Here is an 18826-nt window from a genome sequence, read left to right as displayed (position 1 = left end):
GCTTGAGATATGGTGTAAAAGCAGTGGCTTTCAAGAAAAGCTCGTCGCTCGTCAGGGTGGCTCCTGCTTGTTCTGTCAAGGTGCTCCTTCCTCACTTACCACGAGCTCGGCAACCCGGCAAGCCTAGCTAGTCTGTCCTGGTGACAGGAATCCACTTCATAGCAACCTGACCGCGACCTCACTCCTTACACTCTAACACTCCTCGCTCACTCACTCAACCCTCACCGTCTTTCGTTCTGTTCGCCTCAATAACTTCACCCCATCGCCATCAGTCAAAATGCCTTCTGGGAACGACAACTTATTCAGTATATTTCGCGTCACCAACAAGTTGACCAGTCTGGGCCACGAGGTGCCACGCAGCCTGAAGAATGTTATGAATGACACTCTTGTGGAGCTCAACAAAGAGATCAACCAGTACACACAGGTCAATGGTCATGTGCGTGGTCAGCACAAGGGCCTATCTGAGCAGATCAAGGAGTTACAGACCGAGATCACTACAATGCGTGCTCAAGTCCAGGAGGCCAACAATTGTATGTCCAGCGTCTTCCTCGTCGGTCCACAGTACTGACTGCATGTAGTGAAGGCAGCTACTCAGGCGACGGCATTCCAGACAATGGCTGATCTTCGCCGCCAGGCGGAACAGGTGGAGGGTGAATATCTGGCTTTGCAAAGGCAGTTGGAGAGATGCCAGGCTGGTGAGTCGAATTCCAACCATGTCAGAGCGATCGACTGACAAGAGTCCAGAGCTGGACTCTGCTCACGATGCAGCGGACAACGCTCAGACAGCACGTGCTGTTGCCGAAGCCCAGTTGGAAGCTCTAAAGATGGGCATGACCGAGACTGCAGTTGCGGCGAACAGTGTGATCGGCGAGCGGACAGTCACTTCCCTCACCGCCGCCACTGCTGGCCTGGGCCAAGATGGTAGCCACAGCGCATCAGGTCCCGGTGTTTCTACACCACCATCCACAGGTTTTCCAGCCGCGGGAGAGGCTACAGACCAAGGACCTGCGAACGCGAAGAAGCGCAAGCTCACGCACGATGAAGATGGCCTTTCTACCGAGACGCGCAAATTTGGAGCCGCCGAGACGTTCTTCCAGCAGACGCTCAATGCTGTGATGCATTCCAGTCCTCCACCCGCGGAGGTCAAGCAGGTAAGACAGCAGATAGTTATTGCCTTGACTAGTACTGACATCAGTAGAACGAGACTTTGCCTGGCGAGCCAAGCATCCTCACCGTCTCAGACACAGAGATGGAAGAGTTCAGGCTCTTTGACGAGGAGGATGAGTTGTGATAGCCAATCGCGCGCTTCGTGCTTCTAATATTGCTGGACATCCTGTTTATGTTCAGAAGCAAGATTTGTCCGAATCTGCAGTGAGAGAAAGCTTCAGCATAATGACGTGCTGAGTAATGGTCGCGCCTCTACGATGGCTCATATGGGAGGCGATCTGGCGTGAAACCGCAAAGATTGCTTGTGAAGATAGCAAGCAAGCCTTACTTCAGTGTCTCCATAACACTATTCCAGCACTTGCCCAAGTCGGGACCTTGATAATTGCTGATGAAGTGGCTCGCTCACAGCGAGCCAAATGAGGCATCTGACCTTACTCATCTAGGCAATGCTAAAGCACATCACCATGACTCTTCGCCGCGACTACACAAAATTACCATAACCAGATGGCTCACAGCCTGCACAACGTCGCAGATGTCTCGTTGGGAAGACCTTTGCATAGTCTTCTGACCGCCCCGTTTGTAATCTCAGCCTCGAGTTGGAGAGCCGCATCGGACCGACTGGGTGGCGGATGTGCGAGGCCGGACATGAATTCGCACGCCTATCGCGATAAAGCTGTGTAGAGGACGACGAGATCGATAGAATGATGAGATGGAGGCGGAGTTGATGCCAAGGTCTGCGTGACAAGCAGAATGGTATGCATATCGACTATCGTCGGGTGAGGTAGGGACCACCGGGCAAACTGACGGAGGAGACCGGGAGACATCGAAGGAGGGGCACGAGCAAGGCGGACTGAGGCGCAATATTCATTGTACTACGCCGCTACCGGCATACTACTCTACGACATCCGTATATAAGTTCAAGGTGAACGAACTCAAGTAGTAATCTTCAGTCATATCCTACACATCAAGCAGGTACGTCAGTCTTGGAACTCCCTCGATTCCGGAAGCACGGTCCAGATCCCTCATCACTGCAGGTGCCATTTCGGTCAAATGCCCCGCCATTCATCCCACTGCATCCTCAACTTTTTGTTTCGCCGGCGAGGAAGATAGCTAGCAAAACAAACACTGATCTTCCTGCTGAATAGCTTCCAGACACTTCACAAAGTACGGTCGATACCACATCCAGCAAGCAGCCGCAGCTCACTGACAGAAAACAGCTCCATAACAAGAAGAATACAAGATGGTCGTCAAGGTACGATCCTGGAGGGCGATCATGTTTGTAGCGGCAATGGTGTACTGACAGCAACCAGGTCGGCATCAACGGTTTCGGCCGCATTGGTCGTATTGTCTTCCGCAATGCGTAGGTCACGCACTCAAGGCAACAACCACGAATCGAGCTAATGTGACGTAGCATCGAGCACAAGGACATCGACATCGTCGCTGTGAACGATCCCTTCATTGAGCCACACTACGCTGTAAGTGGCTCCGAACCATCCGAGACGATCAGCGGCAGCACAGATGCAAGAGCTAGGACATTTGAGAGCTTCCGCTGATCCAAACAACCAGGCGTACATGCTCAAGTATGACAGCACCCACGGCGTATTCAAGGGTGACATCGAGGTCTCCGGCAAGGACTTGAAGATCAATGGCAAGACCGTCACCTTCTACACCGAGAAGGACCCCGCCAGCATCCCATGGAGCGACACCGGCGCCTACTACGTCGTCGAGTCCACCGGTGTCTTCACCACCACCGAGAAGGCCTCCGCCCACTTGAAGGGTGGCGCCAAGAAGGTCGTTATCTCCGCTCCATCCGCCGACGCACCAATGTACGTCATGGGTGTGAACGAGAAGACCTACGAGGGCAAGGACAACGTCGTCTCCAACGCTTCGTGCACAACCAACTGCTTGGCTCCTCTCGCCAAGGTCATCCACGACAAGTACACCATCATTGAGGGCCTGATGACCACCATCCACTCTTACACCGCTACCCAGAAGACTGTCGATGGTCCCTCCGGCAAGGACTGGCGTGGTGGCCGTGCTGCGGCGCAGAACATCATTCCTTCTTCCACTGGTGCTGCCAAGGCTGTCGGCAAGGTTATCCCAGACCTCAACGGCAAGCTTACCGGCATGTCCATGCGTGTCCCGACCAGCAATGTCTCTGTTGTTGACTTGACCTGCCGCATCGAGACTGGTGCCACGTACGATGAGATCAAGGAGACCATGAAGGCTGCCGCCAACGGCGAGATGAAGGGTGAGTGAATTCATGCTTCAGGAGAGACCCTTACTAGCTCGCGCCAATACAGAACGTTACTGACCTTTTCCTCCTCCAGGCATACTCGCCTACACCGAGGACGAAATCGTCTCCTCTGACCTCAACGGCAATGAGCACAGCTCCATCTTCGACGCCAAGGCCGGTATTAGCTTGAACAAGAACTTCGTCAAGTTGGTCAGCTGGTACGACAACGAGTGGGGTTACTCCCGCCGTGTCCTTGATCTCCTCAGCTACATGGCCAAGGTTGATGGTGCGCACTAAGCGATGGATATGAGTCCATAATGCAAAAAGTTGAGCTGAAGTCAGGAGTATGAAGGAGGGTCATGAGTTATACAGACGGTATCTGAGGAGATGCAGTATGCATAGCAGATCAATGATACTTGCCAGTGGCATCCATATGTTCTTCCCGGGTCTTCGTTGCGTGAGAAAGTGTAACGAAGTCGTTCGTCGCAAAGCAGATGCTTGACAGACGGGTCTAGCCGCTACAGTACTTGCGACATCGTCAACCGCGTCTCACTTTTCAACACACCTCACTTTGACTGGGCTTACACGATGTGAGGTTTACGAGACTTGCGATCCTTGACTGTCGCAAGGTTCATCGTGGACGCTTGCGAGGCTCCTTGAGGTAAGAAACATGAGATGAGGCTGCGCCTCTACACATGAGTCTGCAGCTCGCTATTAAGGAGGCTGTGCGAGGCTCAGGTGATGCATTGTAATATGCCAGACAACGTCTCTAGGAGTCTTGCACGACCTTTGGGCCACAATAGCGTCATCAACAACACAAGCCCGTGATGGTCTTACCGCAGGACTATATTCGTCTGATCAAGGTCGTGCCACGGACTACAGCAGAGCCGGTACGGTGCCGGACTACAATTTGCCCACTTGATGCTAGTGTTAATTTCGCCGCATTATCCTATACCGGGGGGTACCCCTGCACATCACTGGATGGCCAGTATATTGAGATCGACGACACCCAGGTCTTGGTCCGAAAGAATCTGTGGCGCTTCCTCGAACAGATGAGCAGAGCCATGCACGAATGGCCAGAGCTGATGTGGATCGACTCGCTGAGAATTGATCAGACGAATCAGCGAGAGAAGTCGCAGCAGCTTGGAATCATGAGCCTGATCTTCAGGACAGCAAGCAAGGTCATCGTGGGCTTGGCCCTGCGCACAGTGACAGCGATGTTGCGATGCGAGCTGTCCCGACTTACGCTACCTATAATACCGGTGGTAAGAGGCTGCTGAATTGAAATTCTGGAGCGAGGCCCGCTGTGAGGTCTAGTATTGCGGTCGTGCCAGACTATCGGACATCGCTTCGATGTCTCTTGAATGCTGTGTTGCGAGATCACCATGCGGAACGTGTCCATGCCAGTATTGAGGAAGTTCTTGGACAGTGTCGTCAGATTGCGGAAGTCTTCAGAATCGAGCCCAGTGCTTTGCTAGAGCTGCAGAATGAACGTGGTGTCGCACCTCTTCCCCGAGTTAGACGAGGACCTGACTGTCCGCTTGGCGAGCCCCGTACAAATGCAATCACATTGTGGTGGTCGGCATGGTATGATCACAGTGCAGTGCACCGCCTGCTGATCAATTACGACGCAAGCAGTGAGCAATTACTGTCGGAGACTTGGCGCTGGGCACAAGACCATTACGAGACGCTTGTCCTCTATCATTTTCTGTCCACCAGGCAAATGGACGGCTCAGAGGACGCAATGCACGTCGCAGCTGTAGTCGGCCACATACGTGCACTACGACGGCTGCTGCAGAACGGCTCGGGTGTCAATAGACGTGTGCTCGGAATTGACGAAACTGCTCTTCAGGTTGCTTCGGCCAACGGTCAACTGAAGGCAGTGCAGGTACTGCTCGAGCATGGTGCAGAGATATGTGCGGCGGGTACAGATTCGATCAGTGCACTTGTTTCTGCCACCGAGAGCGGACACGTGGCGATAGCCAGGCTCCTGCTTGATCATGGCGCCGATGTGCATACTCAAAGCAATTCGGGTGAAACCCGTTTGCCGATTGCTGGCGTTCTGGCGAACCACGATATGCTATTGCTACTTTTGCAAGAAGGCGCGCCCTTGGACAAAGGAGATTTACTTCTTCGGTTTGCGCTCATGCGCGCTCATGAAAACGGCCAGGAGGAAGTGGTACGATTGTTGCTCGCACGAGGTATTCGATCACCGTGTGTACCGAGCTCGCGATGATCCCAAAAGATAGAGTACCACGGATTTAACCTTCCGCATGTAAGCGTTTGGCATGCAGATAAGTCAAAGCTCTTCATCCCAGCTGCTCCCATGGCTGATGAGATTGGCATACTGATGACTATTTCCTCGTGCTTGCTATTGGAGGTCAAAGTCCGGTGGCTAAGCGTGTGACCACCACGTAAACCTTTTCGAATTGAAGGTTCGAGCACGATTCTGACTCAGCGCCGTGTGGACCGGAGTACGAAAGAGGTTGCGTCGATTATAGATCCACGGGTCAACCTAACAAGAATTGTAATGCACCCATTCGCCAGGTCAACAAGGCCACCGGTAGCGATTAGCTTAAGTAGCCGGATTTATCAATACCAGCCGTGAGCTAATCGACCCTTAGCTTCTAAATGGTGGCTGTCAGCGAATTGATCTTTTCCGGGCGCATGAATACCACATCTCTCATCCACAACCCGACGTCGGCGTGTGGCGGCGCAGGATTCTGCTCCAAATACTCCAGTAGCTTCGCTATCGTGATGCCTTTGTCGTCTTCCAAGCTGACGATACGTCTCTGTATTGTGTCAGCTTCTCACTGACCTGTACGACACTGGCGATAGCGCGGCTGACTATGAGACATACGTTGTAATCAACCTCCACCCGCTTGCTTGGTGGTTGACTTAGAAACATCTGTCTGTGCACAGGATGTACGGCTCGTAGAGCTGCAAGACTGACGGCGAAAGAAGTGTTGGGTTGTAGGCCCTCCGGGTGTACACGATCGCATATGCTCCAACTACCGTTCGTGTTCATATGCTTATGTCGATATGGTAACAGATTATTGACGGTAGCTGGTATGAGGAAGGATTGTCCGGAAGCCTTGGCCTCTTCATAAGGCACGAGGTCACCGAGCTCCGTGATTTTCGGCTTTGGCCATTCGGGCATGGTCGTACCGTCTCGCTCGGAGGATAAGTAGACGATGTTTGGTTTCCGTGGCCGTAGGAAGAGAGCCTCTTTGGTTGCTGGTGAGGTTTGGATGCTGTCACGCCATGATCGACAGACGGCTTGTAGGTGAAGTGAGTACCGGACGTGTAGCTGGGCGAGGATGAGTTCGAGGATTTCTGTTGTGTTGAAGACTTGGGATCCAGCCGAGTGATCAGGTGTTGTGTCCATTGTATCTGTTGACATGGTCTTTCGAAGCCCTACTTCAAAATCAAGCACAGAAGGGAGTACAAGTCGAAATGTCGTCGACGTAGATGGGAGTCCGGTTATGATTACCTCTATTGCGGAAATAGCGATATTTGAGTTCAGATATGTGCACAGCCTAGACCTTAGTGCAGATTTACGGGAGTCAGCATTGTGCTCCCTTCGTGAGTCTGGTGCAGCACATCACTAGTCCCGGTCGTCGTCATTATCACGAGATGATGGCTCTCGCTATGTGGTGAACAGATGTAGGAGCATCGCGAAAGGAGAAGGCACGTCTCGGGACCATTCACCTCCGAACCTCGGCGTCCCAAAAATATCCATGCGCTCCAATCAGCATTAGCAGGACCATCAATCCTCGCATCACCAACATGAGACCGTTCTTATTAGTTGGCTATGATTGTTGTCTTGTTGCCTTTTAGTCACTCATTATTGTAGCCATGTCCGCCGCGTCCCGCCTCCCAACCATCGCCGGCACCATAACCCTCGGTGCACTCCTCGCAGGCCTCACCAGCCTCCCCTCCGTACGAGCCTTCCTCGTCCGCTATCTTGGCTCAAGAGCAACAAGACATATGTGGAAACTCACGGCGGCGGCCTTCGCCATTGCGAACTTCAAGAACATCCCTTTCGTATGGCATATTCGGGTCTTACGAGGGATATTTTATCAGTTATACCTTCAACCTACGCCTCAGCAGCCGAAGCACTTGTTCGCGCCTGTCATTACCAGTTCGAGGAATACGTTGTATGACTGCGATTATAACATGCATAAGAGTAACAGCACCTATTTTGCCGACCTAGATGTTGCTCGTGCGCATACAGTTGGCTGCTTGATACGGACTGGCCTCTCGAGACTGAATCGTGGAGACGAGGAAGGACTACCAGTAGAGGTCATAGCTGCCAAGGGGAACTTCTATGTTGCATTGGGTGCGGTGAGCTGTTTCTTTCACAAGCAGATTGAGCCTCTGCAGGCTTTTGAAATACATACGAGGGTCTTGAGTTGGGATAGGAAGTGGTTGTACTTGGTCTCCCACTTTGTCAAGAAAGGTGCTGTGAAGCCGGAGTCCTATGCACTCCAGCCGTGGAGGAAGGGAAAGAGGGTGACGGGATCACAAAGCGAGCAGGATATGAAGAAACACATTTTTGCTAGCAGTGTGGCAAGATATTGCTTCAAGAAGGGCCGTCTCACGATCAACCCCGAGATCGTGCTTGAAAGATCGAGAATACTACTTCCAAGGCCAGAAGATGTGCAATTACCACCAAGAGCAGAAGCTTCGAGCAATGCCGTTCCTTCTGAGGTTGCACCTACACCAGCGAGCGATACTGCAACAAAAATTAGTGCTGCGGCTCTGGCGAGTCAAGTGTCTTCGAAGCTGGGTGACTACGCGGAGCATGTGAGTAAGGAGGGTATCGAGAACGATGACAGTTGGACGTGGGAAGACATGGAGAATGAGCGTCTACGAGGGCTCAAGACGGCATCACATTTCGATCAGCTGAGCGCGGCGCACAATGAGTTGAGGAGTAATGAAGCTCTGGGAGAGTATTGTGATTTCTGGTAAGCGTTGAGCGCGACGTGATCGGCCGGAGCCGACCTGTGCCTATAGAACGACACATCAAGAGTAGACAAGAGGGGATAGCATGTCGGCCTGAAGCCGGCTGTCGCCTGACTGAGCAATCCTTGAATGACATGCTCCATATGCTTGGTCGTCTGTAGGTGTTCAGATTCAAGAGCAGCTGTTCAGCCTATGAGCGCTTCGGCTAGACAATGCACAAGGCGGCATGCCTGCAGCATGATCGCCGCCCTTGAGCTTTGCGAAAGCGATTTGGGATGCATCCTTGCGATCCCGTACCATGATTCACCGACCTTCGACGCATGAACGAAGCATATTCTCGTCGCACTGTTGCTCAATGAGTTTCTCATCGGCTGCGGCGCTATCTGCCCGGGGCGACGCTACTCGGTACTCCGTGGTATGGTTTGTTGAGCCCTACTTCGTACTTGTGCGAACGACTAAGCCGCCAGGCTATGCTCGGCCACAGTGTTCACTGTTCCGAATGTACAGAATCGAGGTGGCTAGTTCAGCTCGTGGCCTGAGATGTATGGAGTCGCGGCATCAAAGTTGATTGGCGCCTTCAACATCTCGTCTACCGCTTCTTGCCCTTAGTCTTGTCCACAATCTCGACCCACCGACTTTGCACACCTCTCTTCTCCAAAGCCTTCAACACAGCATCCTTCTGCGGCCCCTGTACCATAACTTCTAATACCTCCTTCTCGTTCTTCTTCGCGGCGCCAGCCAATGGCTCCACCGAAGTACTGCCAGCACATACCTTCCTCAACTCATCCGCTAGTGGCCTAGCATTAATGTGGTACGCCTCGAGCCCCGACACCTTGGTCATGGTCTTGTTGCCGCTTCTGGTTTCGAGCACAATCGTGACTTTTGGTGGTGTGCCAGACTTGGTCTTTATGCCCGCATCTGTGATCGAGGCGCCATTGCGGAGGATGGCGTAAGAGGTGTTCATGCTGTGGAGTATACGATCTACGAGAGCATCTCGTGGGACCGAGCCCTTGGCCAGGACTTCCTTGTCAAGATTACCAGATCCGTCGAAGACACTATTGCCGAGAAGAGGGTTGAGGTTCACTAGGCGTTTGTTGGTTGTGTGGACAAGGTTTTCGGACTCGATGTAGGCTGTCATGATTTCGCGGACTTCGGGTGGTGTGAGAAGTTGTTTTGTGGTGGATGCGAAGAGTGGCGAGAGTTTGCTGGTCGGGCGATAGGAAGTGACAACTTGAAGCTTCTGCCTGATGGAGTCGTCGCCTGTGTCGTCGCCATTGGTAGGCTTGTCACTCTTGCCGCTCGCTGACTCTTTCTTCGGCAGCCGATATGGCTTGAACTCTGCAATGGCCTTGTCTCTGAAGTCAATGTCTAGGATGACAGTCTCATGACCATCTTTCTCTTTGCTTTTCAGTAGCTTCTCCTTGTCAAGCGCCTTGATGAACTTCTTGATGTTCTTCCAGCTCGTCTTCTTGATTTGAAGCTGCTCTTTCTGCAAGGGTGTGAATGTTGGAAGAAATGGTTGTATGAGATTGCTCATGACGAAGGACTGCGATAGTGGGAAGACAAGACCGAAGGTTGGTGATGAAGATTGTGTGGTTTTGTGGTGGTGCACGCCATACAGGAATGCAGAGCGGAAGGCAGAGTCGATGTCCTTCTGGGACATCTCCCTGGCTTCTTCTGCATCATTTGGTTCTTGGTCACCCGACGGTTCCGTCACACCGTTCGTGTGGCCGTTGATAGCATGGGCTTGTCCTTCGTCACCATTGAGACTTACACCACCCTCGTCCGCCTCATCGTCAAGCTTGAGATCTTCGGCCTTGTCCACCAGACCTCTATCCTCCAATCCACGCACCCAACCCTCAAGCTCTTCTGGCATTGGCTTGCCAGGTCGCTCCGACGGACTAAAGCTCCATAGCTCATCACCACACCAATGTAGATTCTCCACTGCATGTCCTTTCTGTCCTTGTACCTGCTGCAAAGCCGACACATCAATCTCGCACACACCCACAGCAACAGGTACACTGGGGTTCTCCGTACTCGCTATCGCCACGACGGAGCCCTTCTTGGCTCGGGCAGGAAATGGAGGCCCTCCTGCAAGCCCTGGGGTCATGAGATCTGCTCCTCCTTGCAGCTTCTTGATGACTATACTTGGCGTGTGTAGCAATGGCACCATGTCTGGATGCCGCCATAGCGTATAGACTGACGGATACAATGCTCCCTCTATTTGCCACCACAATATCCTCGAGTCTTCGTTGGGCGGGTGACCAATATATACAGTGCCGCTGACTTGCTTCAGTTGTGGTCCATGTGTGGTCGTGAAGCGAGCTGACTGGACATTGTCTGGTAGCAGGGAGTTTCGTAACCCGGTATGTGCTGCTGTGGCTTCTGCTTTCTGCTCGGGTGTAGGCTCGTCTGGTTGTGATATCGTGAGTTGATAGTCATGGATGATGGAATCTGCAATCTTGCGACGGTCGGAGGAGCGTAGTGGCGCGGCAGGCTTGATCTGAGGCTTCTTCTTAAACATGATGGTGGACTGGTACGGAACGTGACCTTACACGCTGTTGTAGAGATATTAATTCTGACTGCTGGACGCGTGAGCATTCACCAACCGCGTTGCAGTGACCCCGCTTGCGTCATGCGAAGCTCGGACGCATTTTGTTCCTTCCGCTTTCGTCGCCTGTGCTACAAAGCAAGGGCCTGAGGGGACGATGCCACTGTAAGCCCACGATGAGTCATGGAATGTTGCTGGGTTGTGCTGATTATCAAGGACTGACAGACCACAGCAGTCCTCAACGCCTTTCTACCGCTATACTTTCTGCATTACTCTAAGAGGTCGCCAGTAGATATCACTCGCCTCAATGACTACCCTGTCAAGGCCCTCTATCGGACCAACAATCTCGACTTCCTTCTGGCTGCCTTCCAGGACCTTGCGACATGGCATAGCCATAGTCATGTTGCTCTCATTGCCCTCTCCAGTCAACGGCATTAATTGTTCTTCGGAAGCAGCATACACAATCCGACCAATGTTCGCCCAATAGCACGTCGCAGTACACATCGCACAAGGCTCCCAAGTACTATACAGCGTGCATGTCCACAAGAAAGCTTGCGTGTAGTGACTTGCTGCCAGCCTTGCCAGACTAGACTCTGCATGGTTGACATGGTCCAGGTTGCTGTGAGAGAGCAGCATAGTTTCGTTATCCGGGCCTACAAGAACAGCAGCAAAGGGCTGCTTACCCATCTCTACTCCGAGATACTGGACTCTGAGGCAGGCTTCGACAGCCTTCTCGATCTGTTCTGCCGAAGGCTGAGGTGGCCGGAGAGGAAGGAGCTTGTTGCTATCCGTGCTCTTCGTGGCACTGTTCATCTTGATAATCAAACAGAGTGCTCGCGCGAGTCTCCACGGACAGTATTGCTGTCTGCTAGGGAGACAGAGATGATACAGCCTTTGGATTTTGGCTAGGAACTAAGGAGAGATGAAGACGAATGGCAGGACGAAGTCCTTATCAGAGTGAGATGACCGCACGGACCCTCTCCAGCTCATTATCGTCGTGCGCTCTGTTAACTAAAGGGGTATTAGAAGCCATACGTAGGTCGTGGTAGATCTTCCTTCTCACGCACCAGGACAGAACACCTTCTCTACCCCATGTGTGTTCATACAATGCCATGATGCAACAAATTTATGCTGGTACCAAACAAGGAAGGCACATGCACATTAGACAAGCAATAAATGCCGACCGATATCGGTGATACCGCGTTTTCTACGCGGAAGTCGGCAAGTTAGTGCCTATTCAGTCTTTCAAATATGCAACATCACTACACACGAAATGTAGCAATCGACCAGCGCATTTTCTGCACCATGTGATGATGATTCAGCTGACGCGGGCAAGTATATTCCAACTCTCCTCTCTTCACTAGCAACACCCACAGCGTCACTGCGGGAAGACCTACATACCTACATTAGCACACGATCGGGACTCTATGCGCTTCTCTCATACTATACCGCTTTCGCCGACCTTGAGATCAACAACCACACCCTCAGCATTATGGGACGCCGAAATGAAGACGCCGAGGCCGCTCTGCACGACCAGACGCAACTACTGCCCAAGAAACAAGTCATTTTTGTTTTCATGATCATGGCAGCGGAATTGCTGGTTTGCTTCATCGACCAGAACGGCATAGGAGTCCTTCTGCCAGATATCGCTCGGGATCTCAACGCTAGCTCCTCAATCGCCTGGGCAGGTACTAGTGCCTTGATCGCCAATACTGTTTTCCAGGTGCTGTATGGAAGGCTCTCTGATCTCTTCGGGCGAAAGATTGTGCTGGTATCTGCACTGCTCTTGCTATCGCTGAGCGATCTGGCTTGTGGACTGTCGGTTAATTCGATGATGCTGTACGTCTTCCGCGGCCTCGCTGGTGTCGCCAATGGTGGAATTACGAGCTTGACCATGATGATCGTGTCGGACATTGTAACGCTACAGGAGCGAGGCAAGTACCAGGGTATCTTGGGCGCGATGGTTGGCTTGGGAAACGCTCTCGGACCGCTCATCGCTTCGGCCTTCGCCATTCATGCTACCTGGAGAGGTCTGTTCTATCTCCTGGCGCCACTCATCATGATCACGGTCGTGGCTAGCTGGCTGTATCTCCCGACCAACATGCCGAAGCTGAATATGAAGCAAACTCTCGCCCAGATTGACTGGCTTGGACTGATCCTCGGCACCGCTGCAGTAATACTGTTACTCATTCCAATTTCCTCGGGAGGACAAGCCGGCACACCCTGGAATTCACCAGAAATTATCGCCATGTTCATCGTCGGCGCCGTGTGCCTTGCGGCATTCATCTTTGCCGAATGGAAGTGGGCTCGACTTCCCATGATGCCATTGAGCATGTTCAAGGAAGCGTCAGTGGCTGCAATGCTGGCTCAATCGTTCCTGCTAGGGGCCGCGTATTATTCGACCCTCTATTTCCTACCGCTCTACTTTCAGAACGTACGAGGCAAGAGTCCACTGATTGCTGCAGTACTGCAGCTTCCGCTTGTCGTTGCGCAGTCTTCGTTATCAACGGCAGGAGGCCCCTACATATCGTACTTCAACCGCTATAGAGAAGTGATCTGGATTGGCTTCGGGCTTTGGACGCTTGGTGCTGGCTTGCTGGTCCTGGCTGATGAGCATCTGAATTTCGCCCTGATAGCATTGTTCTTGATCATCATCGGGTTTGGGACAGGTCTCGTCTTCCAGCCCACACTTGTGGCTCTCCAAGCACACTGCCCAAAATCCCAACGAGCAGTGGTCACATCCAACCGTAACTTTCTACGCTCATCCGGAGGTGCGGTAGGCCTTGCAGTATCATCTGCGATCCTTACGAACGTCCTTAAAGGCACGCTACCTCCAAGACTGGCATCAATAGCCAATAGCACATTCGCCGCGCCAAGCCTAGCAGGTTACTCAGAAGCAGATCGCATAGCCATAAAGCACGCGTACAGCGCAGCCAGCCGTGCCGTATTCATCTGGTGTGTCCCGCTGGTCGGTATATGCTTGCTACTTTGCGCTCTGATCAAGGATCAAGGCCTGATACGCAAGGAGGAAAAAGAGGCCGGGACGCCAAATGGGTCGGGCGAAGACACTCCTAGAAGACCGACTGAAGATCACGAAAGGGGTGCTCCCGGTCAGCCTGTTGATGGCCAAGAGGCGGATGCGAAGCAGCTGGACGCAGCAATGTCGCCTGAGCACGCGAGCACAGGGAGCAGCAGGCGGCCTTCAGTGATCAGTGAGAAGAGCAGTAAGTCAAGCAGCGGGGGGTTAGTGTAATACGTTCTGGTTCAGCACTTGACCGACATGAAGCGCACACTCTTGTTCGGCACATTCATGTAGCAGAGCGAGTACCAGCTATGGCGGCTCTACAACGTTTGAGAATACGGCTGGTAGCACCGCAGCTTGTTGAAGTTCTTTGCGTACTGATGTTCGACGGGCAGATATGATGTCGTGTGGCCATCTTGCTCTTGTGCCAGAGTCTGCCTTTGACGTGCAATACTCCTCTCTGCTGTGCGTCGCCCATGCCCTATCCGTAAGCAAGAGCCCTCTTCCGTCGGCATCCGAATGAGCTCCGTAAGTCCACTATGCTTGGCAGTCGCAGTCGTGATCGGGCCCATCTTAATCATGATCCAACGTGTCTGGTACGAAGTCTTCGGGGACTGCAGTGCGTCTGGATAAGTCTCGGTCACCTCCCCTACACCTGGCGTTTATGAGGTGCCCTTCGTGATTATGTAACAACGTGGTGCCTTGGGGAGACTCAGATCACCCAACTGACCCGGAACCTCGGAGACGGGCTAGTCCGTTGCAATCGCATAACGCGGCTGACTTTTACTGTGGCTCTTGTGAACAACCCATCAACCATCTGGCTCTCGTCCATCATTTGAGTCCTTACTTGCCGCTCCGCCAAGGCCTTCTACGATAGTACCACCACATGCACAGCCTGCATGCAGCGAGAGTTCACTGCTAACGTCTGCAGAGCCAAAGATGGCAGCAGAAACATCAAGTAAGTCGTGTGCCTTTTTGCCCGAACCCCCGCTAGAACATACGCCAAGAGATATAACGTCGACGACACTTGTCTTGGCATCAGCCGTGTCCGGACTGTCCTTCACGCACCCGACCGGATCACTCGCTCACGCCCACTGATTTGTCTGCATTTCGCATCGAAGCAAGCAGACGGGCCCGGGCGGCCTCTTGTTTGTTACCTTTGCTTGCAATGTCGTTCGCTACATCCTTAGGCTTGCTTTTTGCCTGCTTCGCTTTCCATGTGTATCATATTCCCGAGCAACGCAGGACGGGTAGCACAATGCTGAGGAAGACTTCACTATTATTGACGCTTCTGCTGGTTGTGGTGGTGGTATGCTTTAGCTTACAGAATGTACCGATAGGCCAGGCGCGGATCCAACAGACTGTGATGAGTGAGCTGGGGAGTCCGACTACTTCAATACAACATTTCGAACCTCCTTTCCAGACTGCTGGCAGGCATATCGTTGATGCCAATGGCAAACGGTTCAAACTAGCGTCCATCAACTGGTATGGCGGAAGCGACCTCTACTACGTTCCTGGCGGACTGGACTTCCGCCACCGATCAGAAATCGCCGCGACCATGCGGAAAATGGGCTTCAACAGTGTGAGGTTTCCGTATTCGGATCAGATGGTTATCGAGAATCCTATCATTCCTCCCGAGTTCATATCAGCCAACCTCGACTTGCTGGACAAGTACAACCTCAAGCAAAACTCATCAAGGTCCGACAAAGAGCTTGATGGTCCACGTGCACTGGATGTATACGCTGCATGCGTGGAAGCGATGACCGATGCTGGTCTTGCGGTCATTCCTAACGACCACATTACCAACGCCCATTGGTGTGACGGCAAGAATCTATGCGATGCGAGCTGGAAGAACGATCATTACGGCACCGTTTGCAAAGTCAGACAAACGACGGAAAGCTGGATTGACAATTGGATCACGATCATGAAGCCGCATATCGACAACCCGCTAGTAATTGGAGCCGATCTCCGTAATGAGCCTCGTGGACTCTGGGGGACCATGACTTGGAGCATGTGGGCCACTGCTGCAGAGCAAGCGAGCGAGGCGTTGCTCAAGCTTCAACCAAATTGGCTCATGTTCGTGGAAGGCATCTCATCCGCCAATGACTGCTCTGGAGCTCGTACTCGGCCAGTGAAACTATCAATTCCAGACCGTGTAGTGTACAGTAGCCACGTCTACGCATGGTCCGGCTGGTCGACCCTGGTACCGTACCACAAACGACCTTATCCTTCATTTGCCTTGGACATGGAGCGTAACTGGGCTTTCCTACTAAGAGGCAACATCGCACCGGTATGGCTCGGAGAATTTGGTGCTCCACACGGTGGTAACGAAGGCGACCATCACTACTGGGACAATCTCATGAGATATTTGAAGGAGACAGATGCAGATTGGGGATACTGGGCGCTGAACCCACGGAAGCCGGAGAACTACGATAATGAGACTTATGGGCTTTTGGCAGATGACTGGGAGACGATCATTGATGATTGGAGGTATCAGGATCTGGTGAAATTGATCCAGCCAACGAAGGCTTGAAAATCTGCATGATGGATGAACGAGACCTATGTGTATATGTACGACGATCTGGGATAGACTGGAAATCTTGGAATAGGTTGAGATAAAGAAAGCATTCTTTTGGGCAGCACATCTCTCTGACTGTGTTGCTGCCATACCTCATGTAGTTCATCGCATCGCCGCTAAGGATCAGGTGGAGCCACGTCCCGACAAAACTCGACAACACGTGTACTACAGACCAATGGGCGTCTTTTCCGTATGTTTTTCCGTATTTCCGTCGCAAAAATATAAGACTGAGCCGATCTCGGCGCGAGTTCGTCCTCTTAGACACAAACGAGGTGCCTCTTGTGGATGAATCGGCACACCCAACATGCAAGCATTGGGCGATTCTTCAGTGATTCACGAAGGCTGTTGCTATACACCGCTCCATCATCGCTGCTGTAGCCTTGGTAAAGTATGGCTTGATGCCTTGACTCATATACCTCTACCCTTTGCTCTGTCCCCTGTTGTACAAGCCACCATATACCATTACCACTCATGACTATGGAAAAAGATCACAGACGTACACTTCAGCCCGCAGAGGAGCCATTACCAGTTCCAGTGACCAGCAACGATGGCACGCGAGAACTGGAGGAGACACGCGAAAAGGACGATCACGACTATACCGAACTAGACCTTGAGAACCAACCGACAAATCTTCACCGTGTACGGTCCCACGTATCGACCCACGATGCTGCCATAATTCACCATGACCGCGACGAACACTACGAACAAGGCGATGAAGTCTACGACAAGCTACCTCCACACCGCAAAGTGATAGTAGTCTCAGTCCTCTCCTTCTGTGCCTTTCTGGCTCCCATCAGCTCAACAAGTATCCTGGCCGCCTCTCCCGAAGTCGTGGCCACCTATAACACTACCGGCGCCATCTTCAACTTATCAAATGCACTGTATCTGATCTTCATGGGCTTGTCACCACTATTATGGGGTCCACTAGGCCAGACCTATGGACGAAAGTGGCCGCTTGCCATTGCAGCTGTCACGTTCACAGCCTTTAGTGCTGCTTCTGCTGCTGCACCGGATCTTGCTAGCTACTTTGTCTTCCGGATGCTTACGGCGTTCCAGGGCACCACTTTCTTGATCGTTGGCGGGACTGTCATTGGGGATATTTATCGGCCTGTTGAGAGAGGTACTGCATATGGCTGTTTCTTGAGTGGTACATTAATTGGACCAGCTCTTGGCCCGTTCCTTGGTGGAATCATTGTTACTTTTGTGACGTGGCGCGCCATTTTCTGGCTTCAAGCAGCTCTTGCTGCGGTAGCATCAATAGCCGTGGTGTTCCTTGTGCCGGAGACCATCCACCATGCGAAGCAGGAGCAACTAGTTGGCCTCACGAGAGGCCAGAAGGCGAAGAAGCTCTGGTCATGGATCAATCCTTGGAGGGTCGTGGTACTGTTTCGCTATCCGAATCTGCTCATAGCTGGAATTGCTAGCAGCAGTCTCGTCTGGAACATGTACTCTCTGCTTACGCCAATTCGATATGTGCTGAACCCGCGCTTTGGCTTGACTTCTCCGTGGCAGAGTGGTCTATTCTATATGGCACCAGGAGCTGGCTACTTGTAAGTGTTACCCATCAGCTGAATCATGAGTAAGGCTGACAGCTGTTTTAGAGTTGGTACATTTTTCGGTGGCCGCTGGGCAGACAAAATCGTCAAGAAATGGATCAAGAAGCGTGGCCACCGCGTGCCCGAAGATCGTCTGCACTCATGCTTGACAGCTATGGGTGTGGTCATTCCAACTTGTATGCTCATCTATGGTTGGTCGATCGAAAAGGAAGTCGGAGGCATCCCTCTCCCAGTGATAGTCATGTTCATCCAGGGAGTGGCTCAGCTGTTTTGCTTTCCGAGCCTGAATACCTACTGCTTGGACGTCATGTCGGGGAAGAGCTCAGAAGTCGTGGCTGGCAACTATGTCATTAGGTACTTCTTTGCTGCTGCTGGCTCGGCAGCATGTTTGCCTGTCATTGAACGAATTGGCGTGGGATGGTTCAGCACTATTAGTGCAGCGTTCTTGGTCTTGGCTGCGGCAGGTGTGTGGGCGACCGCCAAGCACGGTGGTGCATGGCGAGTGTGTATGGACAAGGACAAGGAGGAGAGGTAGGAAGGTTGGACGAGCGTGAGGTTGTCTATCTATCTTGTGAGGCTTTCATTCAGCGTTTGGTGTTGACGGCAAGATACCCGGTCTTCTGATGTGTAGTGATGTATGCTAAATGAACGAAGATATACGACAACAAAACTGATGGATTGATGGTAATGAAATCGAATCACTCAGGAACAGTTCGGCAGTGGTGACGATCGTTGTCTGGTCCTGGCC

At 52.3% G+C, this 18826-nt stretch overlaps 9 protein-coding genes across 9 annotated transcripts; 6 read left to right on the top strand and 3 right to left on the bottom strand.

Moving 5' to 3' along the window:
* Positions 1-277: 277 nt before the first annotated feature.
* Positions 278-1291, top strand: LTS14_005680 (uncharacterized protein; the record flags this gene model as incomplete). Its single annotated transcript, XM_064838378.1, has 4 exons — positions 278-530; positions 579-695; positions 745-1151; positions 1199-1291. 4 exons carry the CDS (start codon positions 278-280, stop codon positions 1289-1291), a joined length of 870 nt encoding a protein of 289 aa, XP_064693832.1.
* A 1116-nt stretch (positions 1292-2407) lies between these two features.
* On the top strand, positions 2408-3700 carry GPD1_2 (glycerol-3-phosphate dehydrogenase; the record flags this gene model as incomplete). Its single annotated transcript, XM_064838377.1, has 5 exons — positions 2408-2419; positions 2478-2527; positions 2579-2642; positions 2734-3418; positions 3498-3700. 5 exons carry the CDS (start codon positions 2408-2410, stop codon positions 3698-3700), a joined length of 1014 nt encoding a protein of 337 aa, XP_064693831.1.
* A 2330-nt stretch (positions 3701-6030) lies between these two features.
* LTS14_005678 (uncharacterized protein) lies at positions 6031-6791 on the bottom strand (the record flags this gene model as incomplete). The annotated part of the gene is made up of 2 exons (XM_064838376.1): positions 6031-6195; positions 6264-6791. 2 exons carry the CDS (start codon positions 6789-6791, stop codon positions 6031-6033), a joined length of 693 nt encoding a protein of 230 aa, XP_064693830.1.
* Positions 6792-7261: 470 nt separating this feature from the next.
* On the top strand, positions 7262-8377 carry LTS14_005677 (uncharacterized protein; the record flags this gene model as incomplete). Its single annotated transcript, XM_064838375.1, has 1 exon — positions 7262-8377. One exon carries the CDS (start codon positions 7262-7264, stop codon positions 8375-8377), a length of 1116 nt encoding a protein of 371 aa, XP_064693829.1.
* A 583-nt stretch (positions 8378-8960) lies between these two features.
* Positions 8961-10895, bottom strand: LTS14_005676 (uncharacterized protein; the record flags this gene model as incomplete). The annotated part of the gene is made up of 1 exon (XM_064838374.1): positions 8961-10895. One exon carries the CDS (start codon positions 10893-10895, stop codon positions 8961-8963), a length of 1935 nt encoding a protein of 644 aa, XP_064693828.1.
* A 282-nt stretch (positions 10896-11177) lies between these two features.
* On the bottom strand, positions 11178-11735 carry LTS14_005675 (uncharacterized protein; the record flags this gene model as incomplete). The annotated part of the gene is made up of 1 exon (XM_064838373.1): positions 11178-11735. The coding sequence occupies one exon, from the start codon at positions 11733-11735 to the stop codon at positions 11178-11180; it is 558 nt and encodes a 185-aa protein (XP_064693827.1).
* Positions 11736-12414: 679 nt separating this feature from the next.
* On the top strand, positions 12415-14175 carry LTS14_005674 (uncharacterized protein; the record flags this gene model as incomplete). Its single annotated transcript, XM_064838372.1, has 1 exon — positions 12415-14175. The coding sequence occupies one exon, from the start codon at positions 12415-12417 to the stop codon at positions 14173-14175; it is 1761 nt and encodes a 586-aa protein (XP_064693826.1).
* Positions 14176-15202: 1027 nt separating this feature from the next.
* On the top strand, positions 15203-16477 carry LTS14_005673 (uncharacterized protein; the record flags this gene model as incomplete). The annotated part of the gene is made up of 1 exon (XM_064838371.1): positions 15203-16477. One exon carries the CDS (start codon positions 15203-15205, stop codon positions 16475-16477), a length of 1275 nt encoding a protein of 424 aa, XP_064693825.1.
* A 516-nt stretch (positions 16478-16993) lies between these two features.
* On the top strand, positions 16994-18613 carry LTS14_005672 (uncharacterized protein; the record flags this gene model as incomplete). Its single annotated transcript, XM_064838370.1, has 2 exons — positions 16994-18072; positions 18124-18613. 2 exons carry the CDS (start codon positions 16994-16996, stop codon positions 18611-18613), a joined length of 1569 nt encoding a protein of 522 aa, XP_064693824.1.
* Positions 18614-18826: the final 213 nt, after the last annotated feature.

The sequence above is a fragment of the Recurvomyces mirabilis genome (genome assembly GCF_035927965.1).
Source record: "Recurvomyces mirabilis strain CCFEE 5264 chromosome Unknown scaffold_14, whole genome shotgun sequence".
In the NCBI taxonomy this organism is placed as follows: Eukaryota; Fungi; Ascomycota; class Dothideomycetes; order Mycosphaerellales; family Teratosphaeriaceae; genus Recurvomyces; species Recurvomyces mirabilis.
Note: the sequence above shows the minus strand (reverse complement) of the source record. Positions and strands in the feature narration are given on the sequence as shown.